The sequence below is a fragment of the Brienomyrus brachyistius genome, chromosome 23 (genome assembly GCF_023856365.1).
Source record: "Brienomyrus brachyistius isolate T26 chromosome 23, BBRACH_0.4, whole genome shotgun sequence".
Lineage (NCBI taxonomy): Eukaryota > Metazoa > Chordata > Actinopteri > Osteoglossiformes > Mormyridae > Brienomyrus > Brienomyrus brachyistius.
Window position 1 is genome coordinate 10,319,483 of NC_064555.1, and position 18,140 is coordinate 10,337,622.

At 44.7% G+C, this 18,140-nt stretch overlaps 2 protein-coding genes across 2 annotated transcripts; one reads left to right on the forward strand and one right to left on the reverse strand.

Annotated features, from left to right (window-relative positions):
- The first annotated feature begins 5,918 nt into the window (after positions 1 to 5,918).
- LOC125719132 (protein FAM167B-like) lies at positions 5,919 to 11,459 on the forward strand. The gene is made up of 2 exons (XM_048993647.1): positions 5,919 to 6,388; positions 9,640 to 11,459. Exons 1-2 carry the CDS (start codon positions 6,188 to 6,190, stop codon positions 9,937 to 9,939), a joined length of 501 nt encoding a protein of 166 aa, XP_048849604.1. The 5' UTR covers positions 5,919 to 6,187; the 3' UTR covers positions 9,940 to 11,459.
- Positions 11,460 to 13,281, reverse strand: si:ch211-153f2.3 (alanine and arginine-rich domain-containing protein). Its single transcript, XM_048993648.1, has 2 exons — positions 12,753 to 13,281; positions 11,460 to 12,333 (listed from the first exon to the last, which is right to left on the reverse strand). Exons 1-2 carry the CDS (start codon positions 12,969 to 12,971, stop codon positions 12,208 to 12,210), a joined length of 345 nt encoding a protein of 114 aa, XP_048849605.1. The 5' UTR covers positions 12,972 to 13,281; the 3' UTR covers positions 11,460 to 12,207.
- Positions 13,282 to 18,140: the final 4,859 nt, after the last annotated feature.

Sequence of the window (18,140 nt, forward strand, 5' to 3'; positions counted from 1 at the left end):
TCATTGGTCTTGTTTGGCAAAATATCAGATCCAGCAGATTTTGTTGCCCTTCAAAAATTGCTAAAAGGTTTTGCCCCAAAAAGGCGCTTGATGACATTATCTTTTATACCGATTTAACACCATGGGCAGTGGAGCAGTTTTAACTCCACATACCCTGAAAACAGATTGGTTTTTGTTCTTTCTTTCTACAGGCATGGGTGCTTCTTCTTACAAGGAAATCAGAATTCCTTGAACCTAGACAACATATCATGATGTTGCACCCCATGACAGAGAAGGAGAATGCAATCGTATCACATCAGACAGACCTAAAGGCTTTACTCAGCTTTACTGTCAATCACAACCTCGATTCTGAGTCTTTATCACCAATCGCACTCCAGGAAGTAAAAGTAGGAGGCCGAGTTGAAAAATATGGAGGAGTTCATGCACTTGTCAACTCTGAAGCTTATGCTGTACAGTGAGAAGAAGGAGCTGGCATTGACTGTGGTGTCTGCATATGGAGAAAGCACAGAGCTGTCTGACTGAACGTCTAGTGCAGCAAAGAATCTGTGTTATTGTCAGGCTCTTAGAAGGATAACACAACCTCACGAGAAGCGTGGTGGGTATCTTTGGAGACATACCATGTTTCTGAGTTATCTTAGAGGCAGGAAGCCTGCAACTTGTGGTGTGTCTAGGGTTTCTGAAGACCAGGTTGAAAGACACTGACCCAGACTCAACTACAGAGCAGCCTGAAAACAAACATTATCAGGCAGGGATTCAGTTTTCACACAGTAACTTCTACCTGCTTACTTGGAAGCCGACAGCCAGAGGATTCCACTGCCTGACAAAGGATGAACTGCGGCTGTTCTGAATTATGTAGTACAAGAGTGTCGTATGCTATGCCAAGAAGAACTGTTAGAAAACCTGCACCATCTCCTACCAGGGATTACAAGTTTTACTGAGGATAAACTAGGCTCAGAAAGCAAAACTACTTCCAGCTGGGAGACCTTGCTTTCGTGCACAGAATGGAAAAGATTTTGCAAGAACTCTGCAAGATCGCATCTGGGGTAGACACGTGCAATAATTTAAGATGCGCAATTAAATTAGAACACGGCATGTCTGCCCTACATTTGAATTTATGCAAAAAGAAAAAAGACAGACAACCAAACCTATGAACTACTTGTCAAGGTCGGTGCCCGTCCATCCCTGTCCTATGTGTTGGGTCCCCGTTTGGCCAGCAGGTGGCCAGTTCGTTCCCTCTGTCTTGGCTCTAAGTTCCTAGTGTGTTTCCACTGCTATGTGGACCACTGCATAGCTCAATGGGCTGCATGTGTGGCTGTAATCCTGCAGCCCTGACTTTGAGGTCAGCCTCACTGGTTGTTTGTATTAATTAGTTTTCTGTTCCTTAGTGTTTATTATTAGTTCTTTGCTTCCCTGTTTTAGTTTGCCCTGCTGTGGGGTTACTGGCTTATCGGGGTAACTTGTCGGATTTAAGGTACCACAGTTTAAATGGACTTCATATTCATTCACTCACATTTTGCCCAGACCCCTTTAAATCCGACAAGTTACCCCGATAAGCCAGTAACCCCGCTTCGTAATACCTAATCCTCCTAATCTTTTCCTAGTGTTGTTAGACCTCTGTGTTTGTTAATGTTCACTAGTTCCGGCTCTTATTAATCCTAAATTATTCCACCTGTGTCTTCTTGTCCTGCTCCTTTTTTGATTGGTTGATTTTTGTATTGTCTCACACCTGCCCTTTGTTAGCCTTTGTTATCTGGGTGTATATTAATGCCTGCCATTGTCCTGTGCCTCAGTAAGTCATTGTATTCCTGTTACTGTGTGTTTGGTGCTCTGCTTGGTTCATTGTCTTGCTCCCTTGTTATGGTTCTTAAGGATTCTTGTCGTTTTCCTGTTTGTTTTTTGCCCCCTTTTTGTCTCTGAGTCGTAACTGGATTGTCCACCTAGTTTCCTGCCTGCTCCATGCCATGCTGTGACACAAAGAAATACATACAGCCTGGGGGGGGGGGTGGTTGTTGCCATGAATTTCCAGAGAGGCTCTGATGGTGGAGCGTGGTGAATTTGAATTTGGCAGGTGTTTACCTTCGAAATGGACTCTACTAACTGGTTCCGATTATTTGATGTGTGACCTGGCTGTGTTGATTTGATCGAAAATGGGTGTCACTAGAGATTTATGAAAAGGGGGGGGGGGGGCTACGCCTTTGCTTGGGGGGTATTATTTTAATGAAAATGAATGAGAATGCCTTATATAAACTAATCAGTGTACATTTATGTGGGGGAGGGGTGGCTAAAGAACATTTTAGCGGGACTACAACCCCCCAACCCCTCCCCCAGCCACCCCCACCTACCCCAAAACAGCCCTAGTGATGCCCCTGACTACAGTTCTGCTTGGACTGGGTGAGCTGCCCAATGCAGGGAGTGCCCAGAGCACTTGCAATCTCAGGATCACTCACGGGATATGATTTCAGCCCATCATGCGTCTGGGTATCACGTTAATCTACACCCAGCCCTATAAGCAGGTTCCTCTAACATGCAGGGAAGAACGTGGGGGTCTGCGGCAGCCACTGTAACGACATTCCATACAGCTCTGAGGCAACAGACAGGACTCTTATTTAGTGTCCTCAGGAGTAGCTCTGCTGGAGTCTATTCGGGTTGTGGTGTGGAATGTCCTGTCTCTCCAGCATGATGACTATGTCCCCCCGTTATCGGGGGAGCTTCATGAGCTCCACATTTCAGTGGTGGTTGTTGATGGGGGTCCATGAGGTGACACTCCTCTGGTCATGGGTGACTTCAGTGCGACCACTGGCACTGACTGGGCTGGCTGTGAGGATTGTGTCGGTCCCCATGGGTCTGGTGATTGTGGTGAAAGTGGCTCCATGTTCCTTGACTTCGCAAAAGGTCAGAGGCGGAGGGTCACTGGATCCTGGTTCCAGCACCCTGAGCCACATCGTTGGACTTGGTTCTCCAATACTGGTGGTGCAACAAAGGAGATCGATCACATCCTCGTGGGCAGATGCTGGAGGCTCCTGTAGAACAGCAGGGTCTGTAGAAGTGCCCAGTTTCGGAATTCTGACCACAGACTTGTTGTTGCTGCTATATAGCTTCAGCTTAGCTTCACTAGGATATCATGTACGAGGAGAATGAGGCTGGACGTGGCCAGACGCCAAGATTAGGTTGTTTCTTGTGAGTTTGCATGCAGTTTGTAAGGAAATTGCCGACTTGGGTGTGACTGCTGAATCTAATGTGATGTGGGAGATCATCCGTGGTAAGACCCTGAAGGTGGCTGAAGGTTGTGTTGGTGTTGCTGGTGTTTCCAGAAGGAAATGCTTCATCTTCCAGGGCACCATGGATATTATTCGGAGGAGAGGCTGCGCATGGCTTGAACTGAGAAGGGCAGCTGCAGAGACTCTGAGGACAGATTGGACTCGTTCGACTGCATCTTTTCAGAGTCCTTGAGTACCGCTGGTTTGAATTTGTGTTGCGTGAGCAGTAGCTCAGGGATCCCAAACGCGACATAATCTGCATTATGAGGGAGCGTCAGTTACGGCACTATGGCCGTGTGGTGCGTTTCCCTGATGGTGATCCGGCTCACAGGATCCTCATTGCTGAGGACCCGAGCGGCTGGACCAGGCCAAGGGGATGCCCATATAACACCTGGCTGCAGCAGTTAGATGGGCATTTCCTGAGGGTCGGAACACATGTCATCCTTGGGGAGGGCATGACATCATGCTGAACCAATACTCCCCAACCCGACCTGACCTGCAACCTGACCTGCTCACTTCATGAAACACTCAGCCCATTAAACAATCTTTCTGCTCCGCTGAAATTATTTAAGGTAAAATATCTCTTATGGTGTTCTTATTTCCTTATACTATTACCACATTTAAAAGTATTGCAACTTTAACGGCAAATGAAGTCAACTTCCACTGGGTGGCGACAAAGTACCTCAAATCGCAATCCATTCGCCTAATTAGGAAACAGCTTCTGCACTTAATATTTTGCTTCCAATAAAAGTCAAATCAAAATTTTTACATATAGCTGTAACAGCAAATGTAGCTTATGAAGGAGATTCGGGTGTTTTGGCACCAAAAGCAGCAGTACACGGGGGGCAGTGTACAATTTCCTTTATGTGACGTAGCCAGCAGGATTTTGCTAAAGATCATTCAGCGGAGATTAGAGCCCTATAAAGAAAAAGAATGACTCGATGTATAAACTAAACAATCAAGCGCGAGTTCTCAGTTGAAGCATAAATTACCAGATTAAAGCTCTTATTTCTGAAATATGATGAGGGGACCCAGTACACTGGAAAAGAACGTAATGCTTGAAAGAGCTCAGTATAAAAAGGGAGAGGACAACCCGTGACATGATCGACTGGCTCAATCAAACCGTGAACATGCCGCTGCGATCCCTGAAGACCCAGAGAGATGTTCTGGAGAAATACTCTCTAAAACGTCCCCGTTATTCAACATCAGCTTAGGAGCATCCTATACAAATTAGAAAATATTTTTGCATCCAGTTTAAGAGCGGTGTCATCCTTTCTTTTGTTTTCATTCAAGGAAAATAATCTTATCTTGCGTGTACATGTGATGTTTTGACTGCATGCTCGGTCTAACAGGAGTCTGTGAAGTTCTAGAAGAAACATGACCCTTCCAGGGTGTGATGTGCCACTCAGAATCTCACTCTCCTCTGACGCAAAAGGACCTGATGACGCAGTGTGATGCCACCTGTGCCAAGGCACTGAAAAAGCTCTTTGTCTGCTTATGACTTTTCCTGTGCAATTCATGGATAGGATCTAAAAAGCTAATTTCGTCGCAATTTAGCCTGCGATGCAAATGTCACCAACCTTTCCTGTCCTTGTCAGGCCCCCGTATTGTGCGAGTTGCTAGGCGCCGGGTTGAGAGGCCAAGCTGACAGGGAGCTGATTAGTCACCAATGGGCCCCAACGCGACACGGGTTCAGAGGTCGTGTGAGTCAGAATCTTCTTCAGAGAGGTGAAGACAGGGGCCTCAGCTGACGGAACGGTGACATCTTTAGTGATTAGTCTGTACTACCTTTGGCTGCACAAGAGCCACTTCATTTTTACTGATGTACAGTACTGTGCAAAAGTCATAAGCACTCAAAGAAAATGTTTAAAGCTATTTATCTGGGTAGTAAGTGCATATTTTCTCAGAACGACAACAGCATTTAATAGAGCATGTGCCAAATTATGAGTAAATAAATAAAAACTAACAGGAATTTCTTCTGCCCTCCGAAAAGTTACTGAAATCTTCTTGGATGGCAAGACGAGCACAGCTGGGATTCCTAAACTTCTCCTCGGGGGAAACCAGCCATTCCATGTATTCATTAAATTTAATCGCCAGCTCTCTTAATCCAGTAATTAAACTAGTTTTACAAAGTCACTTTGACGTTTATTAGCCGTATCAGGTGCTAGTGGCCAAGTCACAAATTTCATGGCTGTACTGGATTTCCTCTGCAAATACTGGGTGACTTTAGCAGAGGTTCTGAAATGGCTGTGCTGACACACTTTGACAGGCATAATATAGTTTTACACCAACATGATGATCATTTAAACTGTTTTCTGTGACCGCCTAAGACTTTTGCACAGTACTGTATATTGTTATAAGAAAAATACCATAGAATTTGTTCAAGCAAGCTGAAGTACAATCAATACAAGGTTTGCGTTTCTTAAGAGGTAGGGAGAGAGCTGTTGACTCCATCTCAGTGTCCTTATTTGTTGATGGGACATGATATGAAAACCGAAGGCACTCCAGACCCTGACCTGTCTTCAGCAGGAGCCCTGACTGGGTAACCAAGGAAACTGCCCTTCTTCTGTCCCTCCATCTGCTCCTCCCTCTCACTCCCAGCCTGGGAGGGAGGACAGTGTGTTTAAAAAGCAGTAAAATGGTAAACAGAGTGGTCTGATGTTAACGGGGTGACGTCACGCACATGCACACTTTAATGGCAGTTTCACAATGTTAAGCAGGGAAAAAAACAAAAATGGGGGGTCACCTTAAGTTTCCAGTCCAGCGCAGACCTCGCGGTAGCGCGATAGCGAGTGGTGCGAGTGCCGGAACGCAGGGACCTAGCTAGCCTTCTATTTCCTGACAACGCTGTATCTAGCTACAGCCGAGAAAAGTTCAGACGAAACCTAAGAGTGTAAGGAAGAGCTAGACTTTAAAGTCGGCGCCAAACCATGGAAGTGGTCCTCACCAGACTGCGAGACTTCTCGCGCAAGACCGCCACCTTCGAAGACGTCAAGCCGACAGCGGTAATGGGTGCCAGGGTGTCCCAGAGGGAGCATGACTTGGCCAGGGGGGGTCAGTTTGCGGATGAAGATGGTGGCCCCTGCCAGCTAGATATTGAGAGTGCACTGGCCTGGCTGCGGAGAGAGCTGGTAAGACTGGGACCACAATCCTACTGCTCCTGGGGTGACTGGACGCAATAATGTAAATGGATGGATTTCAATGGGGGAAATTCCATTTACTACTTAAAAAAAAAACTGACGCCATACAGATCATTGTATCAGTGTTGTCTATTTCGTGGCATGAATTGAGTTGATTTTTTTCATGTGCTACAATTAATACAGTTTTAATTTAATCCCAATGGTTGATTAAGAATCTTTTGTGATAATCAGTCATGTAGAGTTAGGGTAATCAAAATGTACTGTAATTATCTTTGTCTTCTAATTCGTCTTTCTATTGTATCTTGTCAGCAATTAAACATTGCTGATTTTTATAGCCCTAGTGAGAATCATTTTGTGGCATATTTAAAGTTAACGGAACCTCTTTACTCATTCTGATTGTTACCTAGGGGGTAATATTGCTGCATCCTGTTAGTACGGTGAGTAGCCTAATTTCCCATCGTTAATAAATAACCTGACAGTTTCGCCATGGCAACTGTGTGCCTACAGCACTGAAATGCACCAAACATAATAGAGACAATGAAACAAACTGAATGGCTGAAGACATTTTTCTCCCCTCGGTACAAATGCAGACTAGGTGATGTATTTTGAGGCTTCCCGTCTGTCTGGGTTGTTACTTGGGTCATTCCAGTTGCTGATAAAGGATCACCTAAAGGAATGTGAACTATTGATCTCCGTGACAGGAGAGGAAAATCAGGGCAAACGATGGGGCATGGTGGCAGCTTTATTTGCCACTAGGGCAATTAACTCAAAGTTGATGTCACCGTAAAGGGACACGCTGTGTTCTGCTTCCTTTAGACGCCTTACTAACCAGCTACTTGGTGTTTCACATATGTAAGCTAAATCCTGTCTTTTGGTTTTGAGGTCACATGATCCCTTCACCAGATACGCCCCCCACACTAAAAGGACTATGAACCTCGCCCCCTTCTTTAAGCGCCGAATGGGTTATTGGCTTGTTCGTAACCGTGCGCTGTGTCTGGGTTATTCCTTTCGTCTGTCTCCGCATAGCATTTCGACTCGTTCGGCCTGCACCAAGTAGACCGTGACGTCTCACCGTCTGTGAGAACCAGGCTCTTTCACTGTGAAGAATTATTTACTTTGTCCCCCCTTGACTCCCCCAGAAATAATTCTCCAGCTGATCCGGTTGCCACGTTGTTGGGTTATGACAAAATCTGGTTCTGTGACACAGAAGGAGCCTGATGAAGACGCAGAAACTTCTGCGACGTCTGGGTCAGCCCTGCTTCCGAAGAAGAAGCTGTAAATTTCCTTAAAAGAGCTTATGTTTTCTCCTTTTTTATATCCATGCCAGGCTGTAGACAGCAACGCTTTTCAGCCCCATACTTCCTTTGCTCCTTACAAAATAATTGGAATAGAAAAGGATTCAGTTTATCAAAGACATAGTTTCTTCTGCCTTTGTTCCTTCTGTGCGACTGATTCGGTTCTGGTTTTACTGGAATTTGGGGCGTTTTACTCTCTCTGTGTAAGTAATTAGACCACCTCTGACCCTGCATAAATAGGAGGGAAAGGCTAAATGAATTTACATCTGAATGAAGGGCTGCTCGACAGAATTAATTTAAAGCCCCGTTTTCTCAACGATTTTGTCACAGACCTGACAGACTAAAATCAAAACTGTGTTAATTAGAATATGATTCATTATCTTGGCCACATATCGTTACACTTCAAACCACAGCATCCGTAAAAACAAAAGAGAAGCTGCAGTTCGTCTTGGAATTCTGTGCGGTGGGATTTTGTGACCATTCTTCAAGAGGAAAAGTTTGCTTTGCACTTCGGAGCTTCTCCCGCAGGTTCAAAGATGTTCGGACCTGGCACTTGCAGATGCCAGGAAAACCAATTGAATTCATCCCGGCGTTAACATAACCACTCTTGAAATTGCTTAGCAAATGTGGATGGAGATGTTATCATCTTAGCTATAGGATCATTATGAGCGAACTGTGTTTGCACCATAGGGTGTACCTGACTCTGTAAAGTGGCCTGATTTATATTCATTGGTTATCAGTTTACACTACTGAGCAACCATCACACATAATGACTCCCACAAAATGACTGCCAACACCAACGGATATTGTAGCATGAAGGCATCTCCAAACATAAGCCTGATCAGATGTAGGAAACAGGGTGAAATACCATTCATCAGATCATATTTTTTTCCGTTGTTCCGGGGTTCAAATTTTCTTCTCCTTAGACCAAGTTACGTGGTTCTGTGCATTGGTCTTGGATGCAAGTGGTTTCCAAACGGCAGCCCTGCTATCAGTTGTAGCTTTGTGACGTTTTTGTTGAGGTTTAGTCACAGAGGTGCTTGATCTTGAGTTCTTTTGCTACCCTATTTATGGTTTTTAGCCATCATCATTTCATGTGTCTTATTCGTGCACGTTGCTGTGATTTTTTGAGAACCTTCCCCTTCACACGTGGAATAATTGCATTGTTTTTTTGCGATCAATGTACCTGCAATTTGGTCATTGACTCTCTGGCCTCTGAGAATCTGTTTGGTGCCTCATGTTGCCTTGGAAACTTGCATACCGAAGTTCTGATTGTTCGACGTCTTTCATAACTGTTTGACATTCATCCTTATATTAATCACCTTTGTGGCTATAATGGTACAGGTACACATTTTGAGGTCTTTTTTATGTGCTGTTTCTGTAATTTTGTCCAACACCGAACAACAATAAAAAAGAAGCGAAGGAAAAACAAGTAAAATTAGCTCCTGGCAGTGTTTTGAGGGGTTGCCACTCAAACAGACAAAGGCTTTTCTGAGCGGAAAAGGGGGAGTAGTGCTTCGTAACCTATTTCACGGCTCAGAGACTGGCAGAAAATCCACCAGGTGACACTTGGAGAAGGGCACACTTTCACTGGGGAAAAAATCCGTGACAGAGGCAGCCTGCGTGTCACTTTTGTGTCACACCTTAGCATCATGGATAGAGTATTTAAAAAACATGACCTGGCAACCCAACAACTAAAGTCATTCATCTATATAAAAAAATGGTGAGCACTCTGCTATTACAAATTGACTCTTCTCAATGTATTTCGGTAGTTCCACTAATTTAAAAGTTCTTTTATGTGCCATTTCCAAATCCTGATAGGGAATAGAGCATATTTAATATAATTATGATTTTTATTTATATAATATGATTTTATATAGTGAAAAATGGCCAAATAAATCAAATACCGCAGTAATTTATCGGTCACTGTGTTTCTTTGTGCCGTAGATGGAGATGCGTTCTCAGGATCAGATTCTGATCCAGCAGCTGATGGAGCTGCATGCGGGGATCCAGGAGCTGAAGCTGGAGTGTGCTGAAGCAGAGGAGGAGCAGGAGGAAGAGGAGGAGGAAGAGGAGCTGGATGAAGAGGAGGAGGCCAAAAGCTGGGACTCCGGAAGCGAGTTTGCCATGCCATATCACTGCTGGAAGGTGGGCTGCGGCGGTCCGTACCCCTCCGCCAGCGTGTCCCTCAGCTACCGGGAATCCTTGCTGGGTCGGGCCATCAGCCGGAGAAGCTCTGTGCCCTGAGCCCGGCATTTCCCAGCTCTGACATTGTGTCCAACAACCAGAACATCATAGAACATCTATGGATGGTGTGATTGATTTAGAGCAGTGTTTCCCAATCCGGTCCTCAGGGACCGTCGGCTTGTCCATCTTTTTGCTCCCTCTGATCTCCCTACCAGACAGTCCACATTTTTGCATCCTTACCAATAGCTGGGAGGAAGCAAAAATGTGAAATGTCTGTGGGTCTCAGAAGACCGGATTGGGAAACACTGATTTAGCGGTAGTGGGAAATTTGGTCGAACTGTAAAAATCTCAGCAGCACTTTTATTTAAAATGTTAATACAATCTGCCTGTTGAGCATAACGGTAAGATGGGTTATGAACATGCTTTTCATCGCCGTTCTCTCCCAATTGCCGGGCAGCTTGCCGTCTGGAACAGATCATCTTTGGAGCCCCCAGAATGGTTTTGAATGGAACGTCCATGCAGATTTTCAAATGTTATTTCCTCTTTCAAAGTACCCGAATTGTTTTTGATTGAGTATAAAATTGCCTTTCTTGAAATGACGCGATTTTAATGACTCCCGACTCCGTGCTATTCGGAAAACGCTCACGGGCGGCTCTGAAGACTGGTAGCTAATTTAATTGTAGCATAATGGCATGAGGTTTAACGACAAACAGAGAGCGTCTCTGTGTGAGACCGATAGATAGGGCAGTGTAGAGGGTGGCGGAGCACAAAAAAAAACGACGCAGTATCAGATGTTCCACACCAGGCCATCACTTAGAAGAGTCCGGAAGACTGGAGCTGCGTTATTGTGCCGCGGCGGCTTCCGATCACAAAGCCGCACTTTGTGTGAGCGCCCGGAGCCTGGCTTCCAGCGGCCAACTGAAAGGGCCCCCAGAGTGAAATGTGGAGCATAACTCAAGATGATTGTTTGTCCCGCAGCCCCGTGGTGGAGTCCCAGGTCATGTGCCGAGAGTGCGGAGTCGCACGGAGGGATCCCTTGTCGATAGCCAGCGTTAGCCGTAGCGCAAGTGTGCTAGGCTTTCCAAAACGATATGAAAAAGCGTCATCGATGAACAGATCTGTAATTCCGAAAGACGACGTGCTGCTGGGATGTTACACTTTGGGTGGACTAATACTTGGATATTAGACCGATATTAGATTTCCTGTTGTCAGACTGAGGGCAGAAGTCGTGCAGAAACTGCCAATAATCTGAGCTGTTATATTCAATATAGTTTTTCATGTGAGTGTCTGTGTGTTCCTCCTCCGCATCTCACAAAGTCTGTTAATATTACATTTCATGCATTTTTGTGCATGTGTGTGTGTGACCCTCTGAAGACCGTAATTCACACCACCCTTCATGACAGGAAAAAAAAAAACAAAGCTAAGTCTGCGTGAAGCTTTCGCCGACCTGGCTGCCTGTAAATCCTTCCCTCCCGAAGCGACAAGTGGATCCTCCATCCACAGCTTTATGTAACCCGTAGCAGACAGGCCGCTCATTGTGGAACGCTACAGCTGAATAATAAACACTGCAAAACACTGTATCCCCTGGCCTTCTCCTTTAATCCCCATTTCACCATGACGACAGGAGGGATGCCTACACAAGGATGCCTACAGCCCATCGTCGATGACACATAAATAAAAACGATCAGACGTGAGCGATGGTAAACATAAAGAGAATAAGAGACCAAAAGAACACCTGGAGAGTCTGTCAATGGTTCAGTCTTTTTTTATACAACACAATAAGGCACGGTGTGTAATGCTCTGTTATAATTCTCAAAGCATTGTTCAGATATAAAAATACATCTGTATCCTACAAGCACCTCACAGGTTTTGGATTTACAGAACCTTACAGTTCTTGGCATTTCTAACGCGACATGGAACAGAAATATGTACGGGAATCTGAGCGTTGTTGTACAGTGTATATTGTGGTTGGTCACTGCAGTAGAACATAGGACACACATACCACACATGTTCTAAAATGGGTCCTAAAAAGTCTCCTAGACGTGCTACAGCTTTACACATCTCATTTTCGGTATGTTTGGGCCCATCGCTGGCAGCAAACCTCAGGGTAATTACCCAGGGACAAATCACAGGAGTGTCCTCTCAGCAGCTGAAAAAACAACATCATCTGCAGTATAGCCGCAGACCTGCAGCGAGTCACGCTGCACCCCCGACAGCAGCCCAGCGGTAATCTGCTCTGTGTTGCGTCACGACGAGGGGTCGAAGCAGGAACAGCTGCGTTGCTTCCAGGGGCTGGTCTCCTTGGCTTCTCCCACTCATCGCTGGAGGTTAGATGCGCTCTCTGCCCTCTGGCTGCAGTGCTGGGGGCGTGCCCTCCCTCCTCAGCCTCTGGATCTCACTGTTGAGGCCCAGCAGTGTCCTGGCCAGCTGCTGGTCCTGCGACCGCATCTCCAGCTGCATGTATAAGGTGACGGGTTCATGCACAGGACTCGGCATGCTCTCCTGCCCTCTACCACAACACACCGCAGCTGAGAACACATCACGTTACAAACCCGGGAATGCTGACCTGTGCAACTGCCATGTATAGAAAGAATAAATAACTATCCCTAACTAATTTTATCGGTCATAACCAGGACTTAATCTCCTCTATCGACAAATGTGAATAAAAGTTACTCATAGTTACTTTTTGAATATCAGAAATGACACAATATTATTCAGATATTCAGTTACACTGCGTTTCAGTAACATAATGACAGTATTATAGACTGAAGAACATTCCACAGGCAAAAAGTATTTAAATTAATGTTTGTCAATAGTTTTGGAAAACTAGTCAAAGTTGAGAAGCGCTCTGCTATGAAGACCTGCTGACCTACCAGTTCTGATCTCAGCCAGCTTATTGCTCCATCGATTTTGGCTCTTCTTAGCTCTTCATTGGCTTGGAAGTTCTTCTTAAAGATGCTGACTGTGTCGGCGCCTGATCCACCGGCGGGCAGAGGCTCCCCGTTAGCCCTGAAGGCATGGATCAACTTGTTCTTGATGTTCTCCAGCAGCATGGTGGACACCGTGTCGTCGTACTGAGTTTCGGGATTCATGGTGCTGCCTTTGGGGTCCAGCGGCCGGGCTGAACGCTCGCGCGTGCAGTGGTCTCCTTTTCCTCTGTCCTGATGCAGTGGTGGTGAAGTTCTCTCCGTTTCCGCCTCCTCCCTCCCGAGTCAGAAGGCGTCCTCTGTCTCTGCTGTCAGGAACGTTCTTGTCTCACTCCGTTTCCTTCTTTTTTTCAGAATAACTTCCCTTCCCAGTGAGTCTTTATGTTCCCAGATCTCTTCTCTCTCATATGAGCAGATATCTACCTTTTATGTGGGACAGAAGCTCGCCTGTCCTCCTCGCTGCTTCACTCATCCCAGTGTGTTTTGTCTCTGTTACTATGGAAAACCAACCCCCCCCCCCACCCAACCCTGTTCTGGTAACCCCAGTGAGAATGGTGGGAGATTGGGGACAAAGACCATTGTTGCCCTCAAAGAAATGAAAAGCTCCATCCCCCCTCCCCCCCCCCCCCCAATACAAGTGATGTGGTATGAGAGAGCTCTCAATAGAGCAGTGGGACAGTCACCCTAGAGATGAGGGGGGGTGGGACTGGCTAGGGAGAAACCACAAAACTGCGGAGAACCAGTTTAGCTCACAATAGTGTCACTGGCGTTTTCCCTGATTTCATTACAACTTTTTGCATGCCAGCTTACCGCACCCCCACCCCCCCAGCCTAGGCACAGACCTGAAACCTGTTTGCCCACCTGACACATGGGTTAAAGTGCCGGCGGGGGATTTTGCAAAAAGAACTGCTAACGTTGCCTCTATGTTTTTAATGCCACAGCATCAAATCGGGAAAAGGAAAGTTTATCTCTTTGAAACGCACAATAACGCAAACAGGTTTGGGCCGATTAACCCTTCAGGTCCTGTGATACATGTCAGCCAATTTGCATTTGAATTGAATCTCAGTGGCATTGATTTGTTCCACGGCACAGTTATGGCAAAGTCCTCTGTTACATCACAATCCGCCGCGCTTCCTCCTCAGCATTAAATTGTCAGGTAGTAAGTTTTGCGTACATGCGTGTGTTTCTGGGTCAATTTCCAAGAGTGATTCACACAGGTGAAGTGACTGTTACTCTGAAAAAATTGAACCACCTCAATTCAATTTAGTTGATGGCACGTGATGACAGGCAGGATGAGCAGATGAAGAGGAGAGACCTGGAGCACCTGCAGCTTATCACATAACTTTTATACGCTGAGTGTGAAAAATAAGCACAATGACCACCTAACTAGTACTGAATAAGCCTCATTTTCTTTCAGAAGAGAGGTAACGTGCTGTCCATTCAGAGAGGCCATTCTGCGCACCATTTTACCGAGCTGTTATTTTTCCTCTGTTCCCTTCCTGTTAGCTTTAACGAGCCTGACCGTTCTCTCCTGACCTCTATCATTAACGAGGTATTCTTAACTATAAAACTGGCCCCCAGCTAGTTGTTTTGATTATCACACCATTCCCTGTAACCTGCAGACACCATAGTGCGTGAAGATCTGAGCTGTTTCTGTGTCTAGCAACGATAATCACACCAGTTTCAGAAATGCTGACATTGTGCATCATAACTGTTCTAATGTTTAACCAAACAGTGAGTGAGCCCCCCCTTGACCCCTCTCTGTGTGCTGTATGTATTCAGCTGCATCACAAAGCTCACTTGGAGGAGAAGACTGTTTGCGTTAACAAGTAGGTGTACCCGATAGACTGGACCCCGAGTGTAAGCTCTAAGTGCTGAAGGTCAAATGAGTTGAGCGAAGCAAAACGTTAACAAAGGACGGCACTCAGAGGGAGAGAAGTGTCCTGGCCTGTTACCTCTAAGTGGAGCTACGAGGCCACCTGCATCCACATGGACTCAGCTGAGCAGATCAGACCCAGAGCCAGCGGGTGCTTGGTGTCAAGGGCCTTGGGCATCCCAACCCTGGTGACACTTCTCACCCTCATACAGGTAGGCTCTGCTCATGCTCCAAGCAGAGCTGCGTCCTCAGCAGGCAAGAGAACAACATGGACAGACGATGACCACGGGCAGGTTCACAGATCTGGAAACAACAGCTTGGTGTGTCATGTCAGAAGAGGCCGTTTCTTTCCAATTGTCTATGTGTGCCCTTGTAACCTAGACCGACCAGCTAAAAGCATTTTCATTTTTAACCAGTAACATCAGTGTCTCTCAATCCCTCAACCAGATGAGCTCCCCAGAGTAAATCTTTTCTCCATATCTTCATATCTCTGTTCCCGCTTCATGCCTCAGTAGGGAACAATTGGCCACATCCATCCACATGTGGAAATGAGAGAATTTTTATTTCATGTGCTGATGGACTCCGGATTACAAGATTCAGCTGTTTTTCCATACGTTGATATTAGCACACATTTTCTTTTTAATTAAAATGTGATCGATTAGGATTATCCCCCCAGTTATATATAATTAAGAAACAAATCTTTGTCTTCATTGTCTATATTTAAACAACATTTCATTGGAGAGCAACAAATTCAATTATGGCCTGTTGTATTTCTGGCCGACATCTGGGCAGAAAGGTCGTTTCTTGTTCTTGTCCGGAGTGGTGAAAACAGCAGCGCTTTCAGAAAGGAAGCTCAATTAAAGGACATGCCCCCTCATGGCCGCGATTAAAGGGTCATATGCTAAATAAGGGGAGGGGGCCTTCCTTATTAGGCTTCCGTACGTCCTCACGCCGCGGTGCGGAATGAGATTTATAAAGCCTCACACAGCTCCACAAAGCAGTGAACGACTGAAATAAACCAACGAGAAAGACTGTAGAAGAAAGGAGCTGCCAGTGGCCCTTATTCATCTCTGCGCTGCTGCAGTTTCTGCCTCTCACACTCAGATATGCCACCCCCCCACACACACACACAAAGGGGACCAAAACAAGAAACAAAATGTACCCTTGAACCTCCAGAAATGGACTTGGCCTTTCGAGCAGCTCGTCCTGTTGCTAGGGGCTCCTGCTTTTTCTGCCTAACGGCAAAGAATTTAACACATTCAGTGGGACTCAAATAAATCCTCTTTATTGCAAGAAAAGCCGCAAATGTTAGCATCCTGCCTTTATACAAATATTTTTCATTCGGACACAGAGAAGGCGAAATAATGTTTCAGTTGAATTACTGGCGAAAGTAGTGAACTTTGTGGTTTGAATTGAGAAGAAGCTGTTTTTTTATTCCTTTTTATCTTCAAGGTCGCAGAGCTGAGCTTTTCATGAATATTACTTTGCTCCCATCGTTTGGAGCTGAATGTTACATTATATTTTTCATTTGGAAAGTGAAAGAAAACAAACTGAAGTTAATAACACGGTGACAGATATTCGTAATAACTGAAATATGAGCTGAACCTATTAAAATTATATCCTTTGCCCTGATTAAACTTCCCAGCTCTTTGATTTAGCCGGTTTGCTATATAAGCCCAAAATATCTACTTTTAGATTGTCATATAAATAGTCAACTATTTTGTTGTCATATCAGAATTTCCTCCTGGGTCCAATAAAGTTTTTTAAATTTTTAAAAGTATCCCTTCATAATGGAAAAATGTAGGTATCCTAGCTAGAGGAAGGACATTTTTAGGGAAATAAGAATGAAGAATAACATACACAAAGCCAATCAGTCACTATTACCTGTTGACGATTAGAAAGGTTTATTATTACCTAATTATACTTTTATTAGTATACTTATTCAATGCTGCGCAGTTGAAGCCGGGCCAGATGTGACCCTGTCCTGATGCCCCACATTTTGTCATGGTAATGCGTAGACGACTCAGGCCTAAGAACAGGCAAACACTGCTAATGGAAACTAAGTCCTGGGTGTCTTATGATTGATCTGTCATGCCCAGTTAATTAGGGGACTAGCTAGAGCTAAACCTGCCTCCTACAAATTAAAAATTTAAATACTTTACTGCTACCTAGTGGTAGATAAAGTCCCTGGCTGGTGCGCAGTAAAAGGCCCGCTTGAGGGGACACCGTAGACAGCATTTTAAGGTGTGATTTTAGCGTCGAACCGCATAATTCAGAAAGTACGATGTGTGCCCTATTCCATTCATGAATTAGAATTTGAATTGAACGGATATCACTGCGGGATGTTGAATTAGAATTTGAAATGAGCAGGAAGATGAATTTAATTAATTTCACTTAATTTCAAAGAAAGTCAACATAACCACGCAACACAATTGAGGAAAACCTAAAGAATGATGTAGCTGATTTCTTTCTATATCAGTGATTCACTACTGGTTTAGCCTTAGGATCTGCATCATTCCTTGGTCAGTAAGTCAGTAAAATGATGTTGAGGGGCTGGGGGGCGAGGGGGGGGGCGCAATAATCTTTTTTTTAACCATGCACTCCATGACCTACTGAAAACCGCCACCCAGCAGCTGAGAAACACTGTTGTTGGCAGACGTATATACTGAGTTTGTTTATGTACGACTGGGTAAAGTGTTCTTTATATTAGCATGACTGTAAGACAAAAAATGTGTATAACTTTTAAGCTATTCTATTCTAACATTTGTGTCTTTTTTCCATATGCTCATATCTATTGTTTTTCACATTTAACTCTTTGTGTGTAGCGGCATTTTTTGAGGAGTTTGCGGGAGTTTTTCTTGTCAGTGTCCGTATCTTGTCAGATATATAGGGTAGTGGTCCAATACACCTGGCTTATTGTTCAATATCGTTACATTTAAACTGCAAAATGTATTCAGTGGTTTTATTAACTTTCTGGCCTGAAACTATTTCCTGCTACACTGAAGATTCCCTCAGCAGGGACAGAGAAAGCGTCAGTAGCGAGATGTTTGCAGGAAAGATGTGCTGGCTCAGAAAAGCTTGTTTGGTCTCCTTTTCAGTAGCTCAAATGGAAACTTTGGCGACAGATGAAATACTACTTTTATTTTCAATACAGGAACAGAGTTTGGAACTTTTCGCTGGTTGAGCACTGTAGCCAGTGCTAAGTTTTTTGGCTAGACACTCGTCTTTTCCTTATGAGAAGATCGATCTACCATGGTGCGATAAATGACAGGTCATTTACTCTACAGGTGACATGTAAAATGATGCATTCTTAATTCATTCTGAATTGTATGACATTTTTATAACAATGATACAGCATATGCTGTGTAAATTAACGTGTATGTGTAATTCATATTAAAATATTAAGCTGTACTGTTAAAAGCTGTGTTTATGAAATCATCTCAATTCAATTCCATTTT

Excerpts from the sequence above, each read along its gene's own strand:
- LOC125719132 (XM_048993647.1), top strand. The coding sequence starts at position 6,188 with ATGGAAGTGGTCCTCACCAGACTGCGAGACTTCTCGCGCAAGACCGCC. Across the intron at positions 6,389-9,639 it reads CCTGGCTGCGGAGAGAGCTG|ATGGAGATGCGTTCTCAGGA; the intron begins GTAAGACTGGGA and ends TTTGTGCCGTAG.
- si:ch211-153f2.3 (XM_048993648.1), bottom strand. The coding sequence starts at position 12,971 with ATGAATCCCGAAACTCAGTACGACGACACGGTGTCCACCATGCTGCTG. Across the intron at positions 12,334-12,752 it reads GCTGGCTGAGATCAGAACTG|CTGGAGATGCGGTCGCAGGA; the intron begins GTAGGTCAGCAG and ends TTATACATGCAG.